Source organism: Quercus robur, chromosome 8, assembly GCF_932294415.1.
Source record: "Quercus robur chromosome 8, dhQueRobu3.1, whole genome shotgun sequence".
NCBI lineage: Eukaryota > Viridiplantae > Streptophyta > Magnoliopsida > Fagales > Fagaceae > Quercus > Quercus robur.
The window spans coordinates 55151102-55168286 of NC_065541.1; the positions used below are offsets into that span (position 1 = coordinate 55151102).

A 17185-nucleotide genomic window follows, 5' to 3' on the forward strand; every position below is an offset into this window, starting at 1 on the left:
AAATTTAATGTCAATTATTCCACTTTCCCATCCTTTCTATAAAATACATATAGTGGAAAACTAAAACATTTTCTATCCTCACAACATTTTCTATTCTCTTATTTTTTTCATCCTCTCAACCAAACTCTTTTATTATTATTTTAGTTCCATAGCTTCAGATTTGGTTATTTGGTTTCCTTGATCATGAAATTTAAAATTTTCTGTGATTGTACTTTTAATTTTTCACATTACTTAGTTGTGATCTTGAAGATGTGGTCATGATAGTGGTATTGTCACAAAAGGTGACATGTTTCTCTCCTTTTTTTTTTAAGATAAAAGTTTATCTTTTGCTGTTTGTTTTAGTTATCAATTTTTTTTGTTAAAATGTATTATGTGAAATTTTAAGAATTGAATTACTTTGTTTCGTTAATGTTTGTGTTATGAGTTTTGTTGTCATTGTTATAGGATAGTCTCCCCTTTCACGATAACGTTAATGGAACAATCACAACAATGATCATAGTAGTTGGAATTTAATATAGTCCAAACACGTGTTCCACCGCCCACATAGACTTGGGTCAAGTTCACGTTTGAGTCAATACATGTCAGTATTTGGGACCATTACATGCATCAGCAACAAATGTCACACTTTGTTGAGGTGGTAGGTTGATTAATGCAACATTACTTTTTCTGGAATCATCATTACTTTCATTTTTATTATATACCAATCATAATTTATCACCTTAGCAATTATGAAAAATATTGTGAAATTTGTTGTCATAGATTTATTTCTACTCACAAAGCATACTTTCATCACCATTGCTTAATTTCACTTTTATTATATACCAATTATAACCTGTCACCTTAACAATTATGAAAAATATTGTGAAATTTATTGTCTCTAGATTTATAGTTACTCACAAAGCTTACTTTCCTAGTGTTCTCGTATGCTGTTGGCTTGCTTCTGTCAGTATTTTCCATAATATATACATACAATATATATTATGTATTTTCCATAATATTCATAGATTCTCAAAAGTATATATATACACACACATACGTGTATGTATGAAATATGAATCTATCTACACAAGTTAGTAGATATTAACTTCCTGAAATAGCAAAGTAACATGTATGGACTAGTCAACTCAATCTATCTACCAGTTATGTAAGCCTATAATAAACACAAATATTTTCAGTCAATGCGACCACATTTTAGCTGATACAGTGTTTCCTCCATAATATAATCCTTAACCATGTTTTATTAATTACAAAACTGACACATTGAGCATCAGTTTTGTTGCCTCAGCTATACAAAATTAATTTTAGCAATCTTACCTGGGAAACATGCTTGTTACAACTTTCTTATTAGTCTATAGTTCACCAAAAAATCTCAAGCGATGCAATAAAGAATCCACCCTAATAATTATTTGGATTCTAGTTATTTGCTCTTGAACAAATCCATGCACAGGGAAAAGCCATCCCCAACATGCAAACAAAACAAACATTAACAATATGAAAATTCGGCCTGGAAGACATCAAATCATTCGTGTCTTGGTAAGATATATATATAAACCAAGTTTCCAAGATAAGTAATTCTAAGTTTCCACGATAAGTAATTCTATGCCAAAGCCAAACTTATGCTAACAAATTAAAAGATCATCATTTCTATTTAACTGTTGCATGTATCACTTGGAAAAGCACAATGGGCGACCTCCATAACTTTTGTTACTTCATGCCTCGTATCAATGTAAAACTTAATACATCAATAAAAAGAATGCCTGCAATGCATAAAAGTGGAGCATCAACGGCACTACCAATGACACAAGTTGCCGAATTCCAGCCAAATTTACAGACTTCCCGAAAATTAATACTCAAAAACTGTATCTAACTTCCCCCCCTTTTTTTCCTTTTTCTTTTTGGCAAGTGTAATCCATCGAAAGTACCTGGCATTCACCAGAAAGAGTAAATCAGACTCATCCAGGAAAAGAGGCAATGCATGAATTTGATACTACATGAATCAAGGGGAAGTTTTGAATGTAACATGGACCAATTTTGATTTAAAAAGAAAGCAGAGATTTTTTTTTTTTTTTTTTTGATAAGTTATAAAAGAAAGGAGAGAATTGTGAGGAACATGTAATTGATAACTATCATTTGTCAGATATTTATTAATTTCTCAAATTATAAGTAAAAAAATAAAGTTCAGGAGGAACAGTTCATCCATACTTCAAAACAAGTATCAGACACAATACATGATATGACATGATCATGATGTAATAATCCTTTTACAGCCAATGAGCTCTAGCTCAAATGGCACTTCCTTCCCCCATGAGAATGGGTGAAGGGAGATTGGGAGTTCAAAACCCATTGGGAGCAGGTGTCACTTAAAATCCTTTTTTTTTTAAGTACCCTTTTCCTAGTGACAAAAATAGAATTGCTTTTATCATGCTAACAAAAAAAAAAAAAAAAATCTTTATCTTATAACTTTATGTTGCTTACATATGACCTTTGCTAAACGGTAATCTAGAAGTACTATAAACTTACAGCAGCATGCTTGTCAGATGCAATTATTCCAGATTATTCAGGTTCATCTGCAATACTCCAAATCATCCTAAAAGAGATTGTACATGAAAGGGAACACATCATTTCACCAAAGTTGCTCTAAAAGTGTAAACAGCAATTTATCAAGGGTATAAGAATGTCTATTATCAGAATACCAGAACAGAGAAACGAAGAATAGGAATAGAAGGTAGGCAAGCTTTAAAAAGCGCAGCTTTTTCTCCCATCTCAGCTGGTTATAGATCTCAGTTACGTCAACCAAGTGCTGTTGCTTCATGTACCTGATCAGAGGGGAAAAAAGGGAGAGGGGGGGGGGGGGGGGGTGGTTGTTTATAAATCATCTCAGATGCATTGTTTGAACTGGGGCCTGATTATGAGTTTGCAAATACTTGCTATTTTCTATTTGAGGGCAAATCTGAAAATGCATGCATGTGTGCAAGCACTTGCCCATGTTAAATCAGCTATAAATGATAGAAAGTGTTCTAGAGAGGACAGTAATAGAACTAGTGTGAGATTCAAAATGTCATGTGTTGATTGATATGTGACCTCCACTGAAGAGGCAGGGGAGAAGGCATTTGAGTCCTAATCTTGGTCACCCAAATTTATGAGCATGATTAAATCTACAATAAACCTTCTGGGGAATTCATAACAACTTTCCTCTTAATCCAGGACACAACCTCCTTGGTCAGAGTGGAAGGGTAGACAATGCTTATAGGTAATGTTATTTTCTGATAACACCACATTTTATGAGAACTATACCTTCTTAAAGAAAGATTTTAAAATCCAAACTTAAAACTGACACTTTCTTTTCATTCCATTTCACTTCACAAAAAGGAATATTTGTCCTTCCAGAGTCTAGCTAAATAAAAGAAGGGCCTACTTGGGGTATAAAAAAGGTAATTTTTAGCATGAAATCAGCAAATGAGTTAGTGCCATGGGAAATCATCATCATTTATCAAACCCAGGGCCAAGTCTTGTAGATTATTAAACCTCAAGGGAGATCGTTGTAGTATTTTTCACTTGATTAACCATTGACAATGAAGGATCATACCTCTCTATCATTTCAAAATAAGATATATACCTTTTTGTTTAAAAGACAAAGCATTAAAATGATGTCCCCTTAAAAAAGTTGGATTTCCTAAATAGAACCAATAAAAAGGAATGCAGGTAGTACCAATTTCCATGGAAATGTCAAAGGCTGATAACTCTTATGGATAAATGAGCATAAATTGTACCCTTTTTCTTATCCAAGTTTGCTCATCTCAAAGTAAAAGGATTCACAAAGACATGACAAACCAAAAGGCCATATTCATCTGACTGCAATAATTAGGTTAAGTACGAGAACTATTGCCTATTTCCACTCCCACACCCCAAATCAAGTATTACTTGTATCACAACTTAAATGACATGAAAGTAAGTTTCAAAGCGCACAACACGATCATGCAGTATCGCTCAAGTAGGAGACAAGACTATATGAACTACACTGACAATATGTCAAGGTCACAAGAAGAAAACTTACAATCTCACATTATAACATAGGTATGGGAGAGATGACAAAAACATAACCCAATTTCCTGTTAGGAGAAAGAAGAGGCTTAAGAGTCCTTGAGCAATAAACTCCGGCAAAACCGAGCTGTTTATCCGAGATGCTGAATCATATGGGTTGATATAGTCAGACTCTAGGTCCACCAAGCAAATAAGCTGCAATAAACATTTCCAAAGCTCAGTCTTCTTAAAGCTTCAAAAAAATTAATAAAGAAAGCGCCATATGATATCTCAGCCTATTCTTCATTTAAAGCACAACATGGTTCTGCTATTTGAACTATGTCTTTGTAATTTAATTATTTATTGCTTCACTTCACCAATCCTCTCTATCCCTCTCCCTCTTAATTTAATGCCATTGAATTATGCTTTTACTGCATAAATTTTTCAAGTCCTAAAAGATTTTTTCTTTTCTTTTTCCAACAATTTTACGAAATACCCATTAGCTACGTTAATATGTTTTAATAATAAAATAGCGTATTCTCTAATTTCTAAGCCAAACTTTATATGAATTGAACGAGACAAAGAAGTGAAATCACCCAATTTTTCAATAGAAATATGAATTATGAAAACATCAAAAAGTTCCCCCTTTCTTTTTACTACGTTTCCTTCAAGTTTGTGAAAGCAAACTTTTTTAATTTCATTTTTCACAACAGGCGTTCATTGTTGTTAAGAAACATCGAAACTGGCAATCATGCGAGAAAAGCAGAAAAAAACAATAATAAGAATAATAAATGACACATTCGAACATGTCCTAAATAATGAATCCAACTTCATTAGTGATAAATATAGGGACATAAATATGTAGTTATTGCGAATAAATAAACAGATTAAAAATTTTAAAAATAAATAAATAAGAAAAGAAAGAAAATTTGGGTGAGGAATGAAAAACCTGGAAACCGATGGTGCAAAGAAGACCAAGAATGAAGAAGAAGGAGAAGAGCCATAACCAGAGGGTGCCCATGCCCTCTCTATTTTTGGTTCTCTGTGTGCTTTCTTTTTCTCTTCTGTCAGATTATAGTACTTTTGTTTTCGGTCGGGTTTTGACTTTTTTATGTAGTTCCTAACCTAAGCTACACTCTTCTGGAAATGAGGCTGTACTTTCCGTTCCTATCTCCACGCCAGCATGTTTTATTGCTCGTTTACACAGTAGAGTAGTGTTATTGAAGTCCTAGTGTCATGCACCATGAATCATCACATCCAGGGGTACTTTAATTGATGATAAGGGTACTATAATTTTAATATATTAAGTTTCTTAATTGATGGTTTACCGACAAAAAAAAAAAAAAAAAAACCATTTATTTATAAGATTTTTTTCTCTTATTTATAAGATGATTGCAGTTTTTCAATCATCACATTGATTGTGGCTGACTTTAGTTTTATAAATTTGAAGTTGGATTCTAAAAAAAAAAAAAAACATTGATTTGTAATTTTTATATAATAAAACTTGTAATTAATACCTTTAGTATTTTCATTTCCAAAATATAAATTTCACTTGATTTGTAAGCTTTTTATTTTTTAGAAACCCCTTGTTATATACTAAAACGAAGGTCAAAATTGTGAGCATCAATTATGTCTAGAGGAATAGGCTCCATCCAATGGACTAATTACAGCTTGTTTATCTAGTCTACGAGCCACACAATTACCTTGCCTCTTAATATGGCGAAAAGATACATGACTAAAAAAAGAATAAAGAAAAATAATGTATTGTAAGATATGCTCAAACTCAAATTGAGCTAGAGGTGTGCATGGGTCGAGTTGGGTCGGGTTGAATGGATTTTTTGACTCAACCAATCATAATGGGTCAAAAAAAAATTCAACCCAACCCACATGGGTCGGGTTGAACCCATGAGTTTGACAAATTTTTTATTATTATTATTATTAAATTGAGTAGAAAAAAAATATAAATATTAATATATTAAAAAAACCTAAAGATTAGTATCAATGTAACTCCTTAAAGGCAAACAACACTAATGACTAAACAACAATAGTAATTTATTAGGATTTGTGTGAACTAATTGGTTTTTATATAGGATAGGAAGAACTAATTATTTAAAAAATTTATTAATTATATAATATTATATATATATATATATATATATATATTAAATTAGTATTAGTAGGAGGAACCAAGGAAATGCTGCTCTACCGCTGGTTTTTTAAAAAAAATTATTAAATGCTGGTTTTTTTTAAAAAAATTATTATTATATATATATATATATAAGTGCCCTACAGCTGATTTAAAAAAAAATTATTAAATATATAATATATATTAAATATGGGTGGGTCAGGTCGGGTTTGGGGGGTTTATAATTTTATGACCTAAACCCAACCCGACCTGCTATAAAAAAAAAAATTTGTAACCCAACCCAATCCACCAAGCCTAAAAAACCAACCCAACCCAGCGGGTTGGGTCGGGTTGGGTTAGGTCAGGTTTGGTGAGTCGGTGGATTTTCTACACACCCCTAGATTGAGCCATATTGCAACAATTGATTGAGTTAATAATGACTTCTAAATCACCTTCAACTATCAATCTTCAAAAACCCAACTCCTTTACAAACCAAAAAGCTCGGCGCACTACTAGCACTTCCACCATCTCTATTGAAGCAGGTAGTGGAATCTATTGTGTTAAAGCAACCATAACCAATCTGTCATCATCACAGATTATAATACCAAGGCCAGCCTTGTTTTCTTCTGCAAAGAGTGCTCCATCAAAGTTAACTTTAAGTAGACCATTTGACTGACCTTGCTATGCGTGGGATCTTGGTGTGGATTGGATGCAATTGTTGGTATTCCTGAAGACCTTCACAAGCCATAGAACTGATCTTTGCCAATGGGATTTGTCACTTTTTGGTATTTAGCTTTTATTTTTTTGGGGTTGTTTTTGTATGGGCTAAAAAACGTTATAAGATTGATTCCTAGGCCCAATACAATTTATTTATAGAGATGAGTTTGCAAGTCAACTCTTTGGGCTTCAAAGTTGAACAATTTGGAGAAAGTAAAAAGAAAGGTCATTCCCTTCTGATTGCTGACAAAAAGAAATAACAAATAGGACAAGAATTTTTATTCCAACCTCCTCGAGTAGATCGAGGGGCTATTTCATACAAGTTCTATGGCTTTTGGCAATGTATTTCTATTTTAACTTTTATGATCTCTGTTCATTAGGGATCCTTCCTTTTTTATAGTTGTTTTCTTTTAATCTAAGCCTTCCACTTTTATGGTTGTTGATCTTCCTTTTGATACTTGTCCCACCCTTCTCCTTCAGGTGGTGACTAAGTGAGATACGGGCTCTAGATTACTGTTCAGGCATCATCTTGTCATTAATGTGGCTAGTTGGGTTGTTGTAGTGCATTTAATGTGAATATGATGGTTACTTTATAGGGAAGTTACCTTCTACCCTCACTTGTATCTGTCACCATTACCCTCTTCGGTTATCTAATTCTCAATTAGGACGGTTTCACCCTTGTCTGCCACGGGGCTACCCTAACGATGTTTCCTCGGGTATTGGATACCCCTTGGAATATTCGCTTGTCGCATGTGTCAGTCATCTCGATTGGATTAGGCTTGGTTTGAAGGCGGGTTGGGCCTAGTTGCTCCTTAGGCCTATTTTGACAGGAGTGCCACTTACAAACCTCCCCACCCCCCCCCCCCTTTCCGGTTTTCATTTGGTTTTTATAAATAAATTTTTTAATTTTAGTCACATCTATAATATGGTCATTTTGTCCCAATCTTTTATTTTATTTTATTTTATTTTTTATTGTTGTTATTATTATTCAATAGTTGAGAGAATGTGAGTTTTGAACTCTTAATGTCTTCGTTGGAAATGCAAAAAAGTATCAATTGAACTAAAAAGTTCTTTGCACGTATACAAAATGGACATTCCATCCAAATCAATTACTATAGCTCCATATAAATTACCACACACCTAACTCATAATTTTCATACAACTCAAAATTATGTTTTTATTTTCTAAGAAGAAAAGAAAAATAACGAATAAGCAACTTTAAATAGTGAAGAGGGATGATATACGAGGCTTATTTCCTATAATGAGATGGTAGTCGATCCTATGACCAAAGAGTTGACTATAGATAAATTTAGAGAGCATGAGTGAAAATAGGACTCATAAATCCAAATATCTAGGTGGATACTACATGAATTATTTGCATATAATGAAAGGATCCAAGGACGCTTGGAAGAACATAATTATGCCCCTTCTACTTAGGGGACATAATTTGTTGATTAAAAGCATAAGTTCACTGAAAAAAAAAATTACAATGACACCTGAAAAATAAGGGAAAAAAAAGTAGAAAGATCCGAGGATGCCTAAAAAAAGAAAAAGAAAAATGTAGTTGATCTATGGTTGCTACTCTATACGGCAAAGATAATCTTCTCATTTATTCAAGATATATTTAGAACTAAGGGAGATAGGAAGATAGCCGAAATTTGCTTCTTCTCTTCTTCTTGTTTTTTTTGTTTTTTTTTTTTGGATCCATTGCTTCCAATCCTCCCAAAAATGCTAGTATTATAATTTTACACACAACATGACGGAGTAAATATAATAGATCCCACATAGATCTATAACTCCATTACTTCCAACCAGTGGCGGAGCTAGGAATTTAGATCAGGGGGGGCAAGATTAAAAGACAAGATTGGAAGTAAAAAATTAATCAATATTAGTAACAAAATAAGTAAACAACTATATGATAATGTAATTGTTATACAGAATCTAACATAAAATGTAAACTTTAATTTATTTTTTCACACCTAGCTTATTTTACTTAATTGCCCTCGATGATTATGAATATTTGAATGTGTGACTTAAAAACCCAACTTAAATGCTTTTAAAAACTGCACAAAAACTCTGAGATCCAAAGAAAGAGACTGGTTTGAAAAGAAATTTTTTTCTTTTTGATAGGAGGCCGTGCTTTGTTTGCATTATATATACTTTTTTTTTTTTAAGAGTTCTATGCTAGTTCTGATTCCTATTCTGTGTAGGGATAGCAAAGTTGTTATTTTTTTAATTTTTTTAATTAATACCAAGTGGGACCCACGGTTTTATTGAATAAGGTGAATTCATTTAATAATAGACTTCTACAGGCGGCTTGGTAGAGCATAAAAAAAATTCTACAGGTAGCTTGGTTTAGTCTATCAAGTTTACTAAGAAGGGCCCATTGATTTTATATATAGAATTGTACCACCATTAGGAGTAGAAGTCAACTGCTACCGGGAAAGTTGGAAAGGTAACGTGAATTTACTTAATTGAGATTTTTTTTTTTTTTTTTTTGTCTTCTGTGTAGGGGGGGCAAAGATGGTATTTCAGGTTATATTAGTTAAAAAAATTTGAAAGTTCAGGGGGGGCAGGTGCCCCCCCTCGCCCCCCCCTCCCTCCGCCCCTGCTTCCAACTTATCACGTGAACAAATTGTGATAAAGTTGGCCAACCCTCCACTCCCTCTATCCTATTTTTGTAAACATAGAATTTTTTTTTTTTTTTTTTTTTTTTTTAAGAAAGGAAAAAAGAGGCACCAACTTATCAATGAGGCTAGGCCCAGTAATGCACTTACTGGCCCACAACAACAAAAAATCACGTTATTGGGCCCCTTATTTCCTTCATCGACCCACTTACATTACACGACGTCGTTTAAGCGTCAGTCTATATGTTTTCTTGAAGGCAAAGACACCTGACGATCTGAAGATTAAAAAAGCTCGATTCGAGCAATTAGCCTTTAGTTCCTCCTCGCCCTAAGTTGAGTTCTTCATCTCTCTCACTCTTCTCTGCTTCTTCAAATTACCAATCAACCATGACCAAGCAACAAGCTAATTGGTCTCCATACGACAACAATGGCGGGTACACACACTTCTTCTCTCTCTCTATCTGTTGTTGATTTTACTTTTTTAATTGAAGTGTTAAATCTTTGTTGTATATCGTAAATGTGTTTGGACTGGTATATGCAGATCCTGCGTTGCGATCGCCGGAGCCGATTACTGTGTAATCGCCGCCGATACTCGCATGTCCTCCGGTTACAATATTCTCACCCGCGAGTACTCCAAAATCTGCAAATTGTAAGCCCTTTTTCTTTTGTTCTCTGTTTTTTCTTTGAAGTGTGTTGTTGGGTTTTTTCGTTTGATTAGAAAGTTTTAGGATTGGTGGTTACTGTTTCCGGCTATTATAGTATTCTGGGTTTTGAGCATCAAATCAAATTTTAGGGCTTTTGCTGAAAAGAAAAAGAAAAAAAAAATTGAAACTTGTTTGGTGCTTGAATTGGTTCCCACATGACTCAGAATGTTATTTTTTGTATCTCATTGAATGTCTAAGTTTTGAATTTGGGGTGGACAACTTAAGTGAATTTAGGCCAAAATTAAGTGTCCTTAGTTTTCATTGTCTATGTTTATCATTAAGGTGGTAATTTTTTGGGAGAAATGTTGGAAGTTTGAGGTTGTTTTGGTTTTTAAAGGAGGTGGTAGTTTAGGAATTTTAACGAAGTTAGGTTGGGCGAGAAGAAAAAGAATGAAGGAAGGCTATACACAATTCATGGATTAGGTGTTGTGAAATACCGGGAAGGATATCACTTGAAAGCTTCTTGGAAACTGATCATATGGGTTGCCCTTTTGGCATAGAGAGCAAATTAGGAACCGGGTTTACCTTAAATTGTTTGGCCTTCTTGTTTAGCTAGACTCCTTGACATAATTTATGACTCGAACATGTGTTTGCTTTAAAGAAACAGTTATTTTAGTATCATATTGCTAAATGACAGATTTTGGTGTGGATTAGTACTATCTAGGAGTTCATTTGTTTAGTATTGGAAGAAATTTGGTTGTTACTGCTTCTACATAATTGATGTCTTGTACCAGTTCAGGGTAGAAAGTAATTGATGAGCCCTTAAGTTGATGGAAGAAACGAAAAGAAATTTATCTCCGTAGTTGTGCCTATCTGTTCATTTCTACTTGTAGCTACTCAATGCTCCTTTGGAACAATGGCGGTTAATACGCTGGTTTGATTTCTTTCACTAGGATGTTCTGATTGTTGAATGATTCTTTGTAGAGATATAGAATTTCCGGGACATGTTTTTCTTCTGTTTGTTGCTTAATGAGTCAAATCGCAGTCAAAGTGCTTATTGTGTGTAGTCTTTGCTCCTGATAGCAAGGTTCTAGTGCTTATGGAGAGTTTTAGATCATTTGTCAGAGTTACTGTGTAATGAGGTTATGTCTTACATTTTCCCTTCCGTTGACCTTCCAGAGCAGACAAAGCTGTAATGGCCTCTTCAGGTTTTCAAGCTGATGTGAATGCTTTACAGAAGCACTTGGCAGCCAGGCACTTGGTGAGATTTCTAAATATCTAGTTTTATACTGGCTTTACTGGAATATATTTCCTGCTTATATCGAGTTGGTTTAATCTGATTTCTTGTTACTTTGATAATCTACATTTGCCATACAGATTAGTCTACGTAAGTTAATTTCAAAGTGTGGACATTTTGTAATTATCTCTTAAGTTTCATTTAATTTATGGTAATTATTTTTGGCTTCCTGCTTGTTTTGGATTTTGTAGGATGGATTTTTTTTTTTTTTTTTTTTTTTTTTTTTTTTTTTTTTTTTCTGGGGTGCCTTTTCTAGATGAGAATTAATTGAATGCCATGCAGAAAGTGGGGGTAAAGTTTCTCCACATGTTAGATAGAAGAGAATTGCTTCTCACATGAGAAGCACGGAGCACCAAAAAATAATTTAGTTTGTTGTAAACAGTTAGTTATACAAAATGAGGAGCTTTTCATAGTAGATCATGACGAAGTCCTCTTGAGACTGCTTTTGGGGAACAGGAAAGCAGAAAGATATTATTTGTGCAAACTCTATGAATAAGTTTAAACTTTTGATGTTGCTTTTGGAATATTTTTGAGTGCTCTTTAGAACGAGGAAAAGCAGAGTTTCGGTTGTGGTGGTCACTCATCTAATATTGGATGGAGGCTCTGATTAGTGATTATCTACAATTGAATTAGAAAGTAAAAACCTTTGATAAGCATCCCTAGTCTTATCGCTGAAAACTTTCTCTTTTTAGGCTGTTTCTCTTATGCATAATAATTTGGCAAAGAGGTGTGGGCACTAATAAACGTGATCAACTGTTGAGGTTGTTTTTTTATTATTTACAGATGAGCTTGTATATGAGTTACTTAAGTTTAATTGCGTTATTGTTTGATGTGGTGCATTTGGCAAGAGAGAGACAACTGGTGTTTTGAAGATTTTGAAAGGACAATAGCCAGCTTATACTTTTCTTCTTTAAAACGCTATCGGATTGTGGATGTCTATCATAGGAATTCATTCTATTTTTTCGGTTTATGATTTGATGAATGCATGTAACTTGTGTATTTGATTGTTTTGGTCCCCTGCTATATACTTCTTGTATACTTGGGTGACTCATTTTTATGATTTTGAATAAATTTTTCTTTACTTATTAAAAAATAAAAAATAACGTTATTATCATTACTTATCAGACAAAATAATAATAATAATAATGATGATGATGATGATGATGTCATTATCTTTATCTAGGCTATTTGCTTTTTACTGTCATATGTAAGTTACCTAGTGGGCTATTACACCTTCCTATAGATTTTGTTGAAATGATTATCAGACATGTAAGAGCATCCACACTGGGAATTGCAATTCTACTCTATTTTACCATCTCAAAAAGCCACTTTATCACTTATACCATACCATTTTACAATACCTCTAACATCCCAAAACTCTATTATTTTACCATTTTATTAAAATAGTATTTTTTAAGTCCAGAAGGCAAACATAAAAAACCTTTTTTTATTCGTCCTCTCTCATTTTTTTCATTCCTTCCTCTCTCTCTCTCCTGTCTCACTTCTCTGTTACTTATCTGGGTTTGATTGTGCTCCGGTTGTGGATCGTGGGTCGTGAATTCGTGATATGGGTTTTTGTTGGTTGTTGTGCTCCGGTGGGTTTTTGTTGGTTGTGCTCCGGCGGTGGGTTTTTGTTGGTTATGGGGGTCAGATTTGTGGGTTTGGCCGTGCTTGATGGCATCATTGTTTGTTTGGCTGTGGGTGTCACCGTCGGTTTGCGCGTGGGTTGTGGGTGTCACTGTTGGTGTGGCCATGGGCCATGGGTCGTGGTTGTGTGCTGGGTTTTTTTGCTTGGGTTACTGGGTAGCAATGGTGGTTCGGAGTCTGGCTACAGCAGTGGTTCAGTGTCTGATCTGTGGTGCTGGGTTGGCTGTGCTGTGGGTTGCGGTCTAGTGAAGCTTCAGCGATGGAGAGACAGAGATAAAATATTAATATTTTCTTTTGCAATTGTTGGCTTTTACAATTTCAGATGCTGAGGTTTTTGGGTTTGAAATGCCATGTTTTCTTTACATTTGGCATTTGCAATTCCCAGTGCTAATGCTCTAAGGTCTTACATGGTTGGCAAGTGTGATTCTGGTTTTTGTTGACATTTGTTGGATATGAAATTGGGAATATGTACTTGAACTGATGCCTAACCACTAATCACATTGTTGTTCTTTCTTGAATACAGACCTATCAGCACCAACACAACAAGCAGATGAGCTGCCCTGCAATGGCTCAGCTGCTCTCCAACACCCTCTACTATAAACGTTTCTTTCCTTATTATGCCTTCAATGTTTTAGGTGGTCTTGACAGTGAAGGTAAATTACTACAAGATTTGAATGTAATTTTTATGTACTCTCTTTGTGCTAACAACCCTAACATACCTTTTGTTCTCCTCCTTTTTTGGTTTAATTTCAAATTACAGGCAAGGGTTGTGTCTTCACCTATGATGCTGTTGGTTCCTATGAGAGAGTTGGATATTCTTCCCAAGGTTCTGGTTCCACGCTCATCATGCCCTTTCTGGATAACCAGCTGAAGTCTCCCAGCCCTCTGTTATTGCCAGCTCAGGTGTGTTGTTGACTTCAGTTATGAGTTACAAATGTTCTTCGACATTGATATGTTATCTATATGTCTAATTCTTTAATCTGTGGCCTTCAGGATGCTGTTACTCCACTTTCTGAATCAGAAGCAGTTGATTTGGTTAAAACTGTTTTTGCATCTGCAACTGAGAGGGATATATACACTGTGAGTTACTGTTCCCCCTCCCCCCACTCTTCTGTGTGAAGTTCTCCTATGTTTATTTTCTAACAAGTCATGGATGTTACTACAGGGAGACAAGCTTGAAATTGTTGTTCTAAATGCTGGAGGTATTCATCGTGAATACATGGAACTCAGGAAAGACTGATTTCTGTACTGAACTGTCCTGCTGGTCTTTCCAAAGAAGAATGCTGAAACTGTATGAACTGGCCTTTGAGTAGAGAGTTCTCATGACTCATCAATTAAGCTTTAGCTTTTCAACGACAATTTGATTAATTGCATTTCCTAGCGGAATTGTTGCAGCTGTGATGCCTCTTTTGGACACAAGTCTCCTGTACTAGACTATGTTAATATTTATATTCAGTTTACTTTATCCCAAGTTAGACGTTTAAGTCTGACACCATGGGAAAAAGGATGTGGTAATGATTTATGAATGATGAATCTCTTTAGTTTTCTGTTTGAGGAAATATTAATTTCATTTATCTGCTTACATGATGTGTCGAAGAGAACCTGATTGGCATTCAGACGCCCATCACCCCTGTTATCATTGCACAAAAGCATCTGTTACTGACATTCATTCTTCAAGTGTTAGGTGCCTGTTGTTATAGTTGTATATCATGCACATGGTCTTTATGATAACAAACTTATCTGTCTTGGAGCTTCATAAAATTTAATTTCTTCTATTCTTTATTTCAGGAGAGATCAAATCTCTGTTACTTTTGAAGCTCTGCAGCCTTGGCTGAAAGAGTTTTGCTGGTTGTACAATTACAATAAAGAATGATAAAAATTCTTTTGATCTAGTCTATTAAAGATCATCACCACATGATTATAGGCTGTTTTTTTAGAAGTGAAGGTACAATGTTGTTATGATTAATTCTTCTGGTATGAGAAAAAATCCCTCAAAAGCTGTCTTCAGAAGCCCATCCTTTCTTCTCTAACTCTAGTCGCAATGCCTGATATAAAAACTAGAGATCAGTACTGAGCAGTTGCTCATTGCATGACTGTGAATGTAAAAGCACTAACAAAGTGAGACTGTCTAGATTGTCACCTTGATTCTCTTTTTATTGTAATCAAAATCATAGTTTCCTAGCCGTGATGCAGATCGATACTCCACTATTGAGTTCTTGCCCGGTGGAAACCAGAATTCAACATCATCCACCAACTGTATGAACAGGAGAAACAAAAGAAAATCAGCAAACTATATGTTGCTTTTTCTGAAAAACAAATTCATGAATTACATATTAGATCCTGGATATGAGTTACACCTACCCCCAGTATGGGGCTCTCATATTCGACTCGCACATAATCATCTTTCTTCTCCGCTATCCGCGGTGTAAACTTGTCGGGTTTTGTTGATTCTATCTGCAAGATCATGTGTTATCAGTTTAGTTCAAAGTTTAGAAATGTTAAAACATTCAAATTTCAACGCCTTTGCTATTATGAGGGTCAACTACTTGGAATTCAATATAAGTGTTGAGTGCATTGGAATAACTCTTCGAAAGAGACAAGTTGTTACCACTTGGATAAGCTCCTCCATTGCCTCTTCTCTGCTCACAGCCCTTTTCTTTCCGCGGTTGTAGTTCCTAATTAAAAAGTAAACACACTTTCATTGACCGCACATGATCAAACGTGTAGTACCAGAAGAAATAGATGCGTATTTTTCACGTGTTTGACAGAAAAAATAAAAAGTTTCAGTAGAATTTGTTGATGGTAATGGACCAAGTCCAACCATGCACTTTTTATAGCAGAACAGTACTGCGCTGCACAAGTACCACATGGTCGGTTCCAACTTCCAATCAACTTTTAGACCATTGTTGTGATTCATGCAATATTGAATTTCCCAGTCCAAACTCTCCACTGTTTTCTTTAAATTATTATCACTTCCCAAAATTTGCAATTTCATTTTAAAAAAAAAAAAAAAAAAAAAAAAAAAAAAAAAAAAAAGGAAAAAAGAAAAAAAAAAGGAAGGTGCATTTGTAATTTTATACAATAAACAAAATAAGCCAAAGAAATTAAGCTCATCCTAACCGTACACTGGAATGAATATTCAAGCAAAATATTTTAAATAAAATCTACATCAAACAAGGAAAAAGGAGATTATATTTGATTACCAGGGTGGGGCATAATGGGTGAGATCACCGACACTCTCGGACGTTGATATACAGTTTTTAGTAGCCGGACATAGTGCTAGTGCAGGTGGGTTTTTCTGAACTCCCAAGTACTCAGGCTTTTTCCCACTGCATATCCCAAAATACACAAATTGTAAATTTGTAATAATAATAAACTAATAGCTGAGCCTGAGCTTAATCTAATTAAACCCAAATGACAGGTCTAGTTCTTAAATTCTAAGACTAGAAGAAATGTACCTGAAGTTGAAGATGGCTCCAACAACTGCTAATTCGCTGCTCCTTAGTACGATTTCCCTTCAAAATGTAAATGCAAAATTGCTTCATATAAGAACTTTTATTTCTTTGTCTATGTTTGTGTTCGTGTGGGTGAGAGAAAAATAGACAAGAGACAGAGACAAGAGAGTGTGTACCTCCGGCCAACTTGGTCAGTACTGGGTTTGTGAGGCTGTTCTTCTTGAGATTGAGAAACAATGATAGTACGTGAAGGGATAGAAACCTTGCAAGATTTCTTGTGATTCTTAAAGAAATAATGGGTGCTTGGTGTTGTTGATGCCATTGAAGCCATTTGTTAAAACCTCAAAAACTCTAGAACTTTTCTCTCTTTCGCTCTCGCTCTCTCCTTTTTTGGAAGTGCGTCTCTCTCTCTCCAATGGATTTTATTATTATCTACTAGACTACTACGACTAGTATAGACTTTTGTAATTGGGCCTACCGTTAAAAAGGCCCATTTTTGTATTTAAAAATGGGCTCTGCTGTCTTCTTATTTTGGATTCGATTGTCAACAATTTGAGATTTTGGGACTAATTTGTAATTTTAGAAACTCCTTGACCTGGGGCGGGAAAGAGGAAAGAGCCAAATAGCAATTCTCAGATAATCTTAAAATAAAA

At 34.7% G+C, this 17185-nt stretch overlaps 3 protein-coding genes across 7 annotated transcripts in view; 1 reads left to right on the top strand and 2 right to left on the bottom strand.

The window, feature by feature from the left end:
* The window catches only part of LOC126697098 (protein cornichon homolog 4-like), a 98594-nt gene extending 93355 nt beyond the window's left edge, over positions 1–5239 (bottom strand). For 2 of the 5 annotated variants that reach the window (XM_050393940.1, XM_050393941.1), the window contains exons 1-4: positions 4970–5234; positions 4055–4236; positions 2694–2816; positions 2521–2587 (exon numbers count right to left, since the gene is read on the bottom strand). In XM_050393940.1, coding sequence (XP_050249897.1) covers positions 2554–2587; positions 2694–2816; positions 4055–4236; positions 4970–5041 — 411 coding nt within the window. In that variant the 5' untranslated portion in view covers positions 5042–5234 and the 3' untranslated portion in view covers positions 2521–2553. The other 3 variants (XM_050393939.1, XM_050393942.1, XM_050393938.1) reach the window with 3 other exon arrangements.
* A 4506-nt stretch (positions 5240–9745) lies between these two features.
* On the top strand, positions 9746–14659 carry LOC126697100 (proteasome subunit beta type-1). The gene is made up of 7 exons (XM_050393943.1): positions 9746–9923; positions 10031–10138; positions 11313–11394; positions 13601–13730; positions 13838–13980; positions 14071–14157; positions 14243–14659. The coding sequence occupies exons 1-7, from the start codon at positions 9877–9879 to the stop codon at positions 14315–14317; spliced, it is 672 nt and encodes a 223-aa protein (XP_050249900.1). The 5' UTR covers positions 9746–9876; the 3' UTR covers positions 14318–14659.
* Positions 14660–14835: 176 nt separating this feature from the next.
* Positions 14836–16945, bottom strand: LOC126697101 (uncharacterized). Its single transcript, XM_050393944.1, has 7 exons — positions 16709–16945; positions 16536–16592; positions 16281–16406; positions 15686–15752; positions 15439–15531; positions 15218–15331; positions 14836–15122 (listed from the first exon to the last, which is right to left on the bottom strand). Exons 1-7 carry the CDS (start codon positions 16861–16863, stop codon positions 15069–15071), a joined length of 666 nt encoding a protein of 221 aa, XP_050249901.1. The 5' UTR covers positions 16864–16945; the 3' UTR covers positions 14836–15068.
* Positions 16946–17185: the final 240 nt, after the last annotated feature.

Bases quoted from the DNA above. Each gene is read 5' to 3' on its own strand.
- LOC126697101 (XM_050393944.1), bottom strand. From the start codon at position 16,863: ATGGCTTCAATGGCATCAACAACACCAAGCACCCATTATTTCTTTAAG. The intron at 15,753-16,280 runs GTAATCAAATAT...CTTTTTAATTAG, and splicing joins ACCCATTATGCCCCACCCTG to GAACTACAACCGCGGAAAGA. The intron at 15,532-15,685 runs GTAACAACTTGT...ATGATCTTGCAG, and splicing joins TGGAGGAGCTTATCCAAGTG to ATAGAATCAACAAAACCCGA.
- LOC126697100 (XM_050393943.1), top strand. From the start codon at position 9,877: ATGACCAAGCAACAAGCTAATTGGTCTCCATACGACAACAATGGCGG. The intron at 13,981-14,070 runs GTGTGTTGTTGA...TGTGGCCTTCAG, and splicing joins CTCTGTTATTGCCAGCTCAG to GATGCTGTTACTCCACTTTC. The intron at 14,158-14,242 runs GTGAGTTACTGT...ATGTTACTACAG, and splicing joins CTGAGAGGGATATATACACT to GGAGACAAGCTTGAAATTGT.